Source organism: Helicoverpa zea, chromosome 20 (genome assembly GCF_022581195.2).
Source record: "Helicoverpa zea isolate HzStark_Cry1AcR chromosome 20, ilHelZeax1.1, whole genome shotgun sequence".
In the NCBI taxonomy this organism is placed as follows: Eukaryota; Metazoa; Arthropoda; class Insecta; order Lepidoptera; family Noctuidae; genus Helicoverpa; species Helicoverpa zea.
Window position 1 is genome coordinate 9991998 of NC_061471.1, and position 2375 is coordinate 9994372.

Sequence of the window (2375 nt, forward strand, 5' to 3'; positions counted from 1 at the left end):
ATTACTTTACTATCGATTTAACCATGCCATTAACAATTCCCCAAAATATTAAAACCCAGACAGATTACAGTAACTACAATCTAGTTAAACAATAAACATTAAATTCAAAACATATCCCAAGTGAACTTTAGTGTCGTCCCTTCGCAATAAATACTAAACTGTCTGCTAACGATCTTGTAATATTGCAGCAAGTTATGAAAGATGAACTACTACAAAATGACCATTATACAGCAAGAATAAGAAAATACTGACATGAACACACTTGCTGGGGATGCCACAGACAGCTTACTGGTATGTTTTAAGTTATACTTTTAAGGTGAACGCAAATTTGTCCGAGCTGACTGTTAACTATGAGTTTTGCAAATTAATAGTTCTATAAGTAAATGCTACGTATCAAATCGTATGATTATTTATGTCTCAACAAACTTTAACTTGCAAATTCAAAATCGTGCCAAAGAAATCGTTTATTTTCGTAACACCTATCATACGCTACAGTCAGCCTCATCCGATCCTATGATGATCCCATGCTATCAGCCTCATCCGATCCTATAATGATGGGATCATCATAGGATCGGATGAGGCTGATATGAAGATGAGCTTATAAGAAACAACATAAGACTTTATACTTCTGTATTCTGTAGTATGTAGCCTAATAAGCTTACGATCCCGTTTAAAATCTACGGGGAAAATAATTGACAGGTGATCTAAGCGAAATTACCAAACTCCATACCGCCTTTTTCCGTTCAAAACTATAACTTTATTCATATTTTTTTCAGAAACGCCATAAACCTATGGAATTCTGGTACTTCGGTCCAGTGGTTCTGGCAATTGTTATGTTTCTATTGATGGGCACAATCTTCGAGAGGAGGATAGAAGCTCTCTATCATCGACTCAGTGAGTATGATGAGTATGTTGCACTGTCTACTTCTTATATTTTTAGTTAGTTTAATATAGGCTATGAAGCGGGTGTCCTCTAACTAGTTACTGAAGTATTCTTATTCCAGCACCAATCGTTTCATCACAAAATCTATGCCCATTTCAGCACCGATCGGTGCCGAATACAATTTCTTAAAAGAAAGATTTCATTCTCAGCACCTTATTAAAACTTAGGTTTTAGGTAAGTCTGATAATGAGTTAACAAGGCTTACTGTGATAATAAAAGATGACAAACTAAACATGTGATTAGACGAAAAAATACTAAAACATCTCGTGGTTATTTTTCAGTCAACCACCGCCAAGCGCATTTACTACAGCGTGAGAATCACGACGAAGCAAGTGGACCAGGAAGTGGACCAGCCACTTCTACGCAGGCGGCCAAAACTCCTTCACAAAGAACCTTAAACGGTGGCAAAGCTGCCAGCACTTCAGCCGAAGCCGCTCCACCGCAAATACCAACAACAAACTAATGTATACCTTATTGAAAACTGTTATTCCAAAACTGCTATACCTTATCGACGAATTTCCTGACCCTCAGTACTTAAAATGTCAGACGATTTTAACCACTATTATATGTGTAAACAATGGCCTGGTACATTATGAAGCCATGCAGGCCAACTTTTTCGAAAGATGCCAGGTTATAGCCCAGAGGTTCAATGAAGTGGCTGAGCATCTGCCAGATTTTAAGTACACTGAGATTAAGCTGTTTAAGACCAGTCAGACCGAATAATAGATTGGACACTTACCTAACAACGGACATAGAAAAAAACATGATACACTTAAAGTTTAGAAAAAGTGCTATAGATATTGAGTATGCGTGAAACTTCGCTTGGTTATAAAATGCACCCAAACGCCTCGAAAAATGCATTTTATACCCCAAATCGCCGCTTCTGATTACGCATACGAAATTCTACCAGAAAATTCCTCGAAAACTACCACGTAGACAATACTATGCACAAAATATTATTTACATCGGACCACTTAATTTCGACAAATGATTCTGCCTGTATGCTTTTTAAAACGAAGATTTAATTACTCGATTCCAAACAGCAAAGATTTGGGTATTGCTACAGCAATAAATGTAATTTTTTAGCTTGGAAGTGATATTTGATAAACAATAATATTGATAAAAGTACCATGGATTAATCAGTGATTAAGTGTTTTTTCCTGAAATTGAAGCAAAATGTAAAAGTAATTTGTTCATACCGCAACAGTCTTGAAAAATATTAATAAAGTACCTAAGGTGTAGCAGAATTTCTTACATTTGTTTTTACCGAGAAAATATTGCATTTACTTACATTATCGCTTTGTAAATCATTGTCATAAAATGTTAACTTATCTGTGAGCTGCTCTATTATTTCTCTATTATTTCAGAGTACTTGAATTAGATTTGTAGCTTAATCATTTCAAATATATGTAAAGTCTCTAAAACTTGAGAG

At 35.5% G+C, this 2375-nt stretch overlaps 1 protein-coding gene across 1 annotated transcript; it reads left to right on the forward strand.

The window, feature by feature from the left end:
• Positions 1-202: 202 nt before the first annotated feature.
• Positions 203-1409, forward strand: LOC124640505. Its single transcript, XM_047178296.1, has 3 exons — positions 203-291; positions 777-894; positions 1225-1409. The coding sequence occupies exons 1-3, from the start codon at positions 253-255 to the stop codon at positions 1404-1406; spliced, it is 339 nt and encodes a 112-aa protein (XP_047034252.1). The 5' UTR covers positions 203-252; the 3' UTR covers positions 1407-1409.
• Positions 1410-2375: the final 966 nt, after the last annotated feature.

Bases quoted from the DNA above. Each gene is read 5' to 3' on its own strand.
- LOC124640505 (XM_047178296.1), top strand. From the start codon at position 253: ATGAACACACTTGCTGGGGATGCCACAGACAGCTTACTG. The intron at 292-776 runs GTATGTTTTAAG...TATTTTTTTCAG, and splicing joins ATGCCACAGACAGCTTACTG to AAACGCCATAAACCTATGGA. The intron at 895-1,224 runs GTGAGTATGATG...GTTATTTTTCAG, and splicing joins AGCTCTCTATCATCGACTCA to TCAACCACCGCCAAGCGCAT.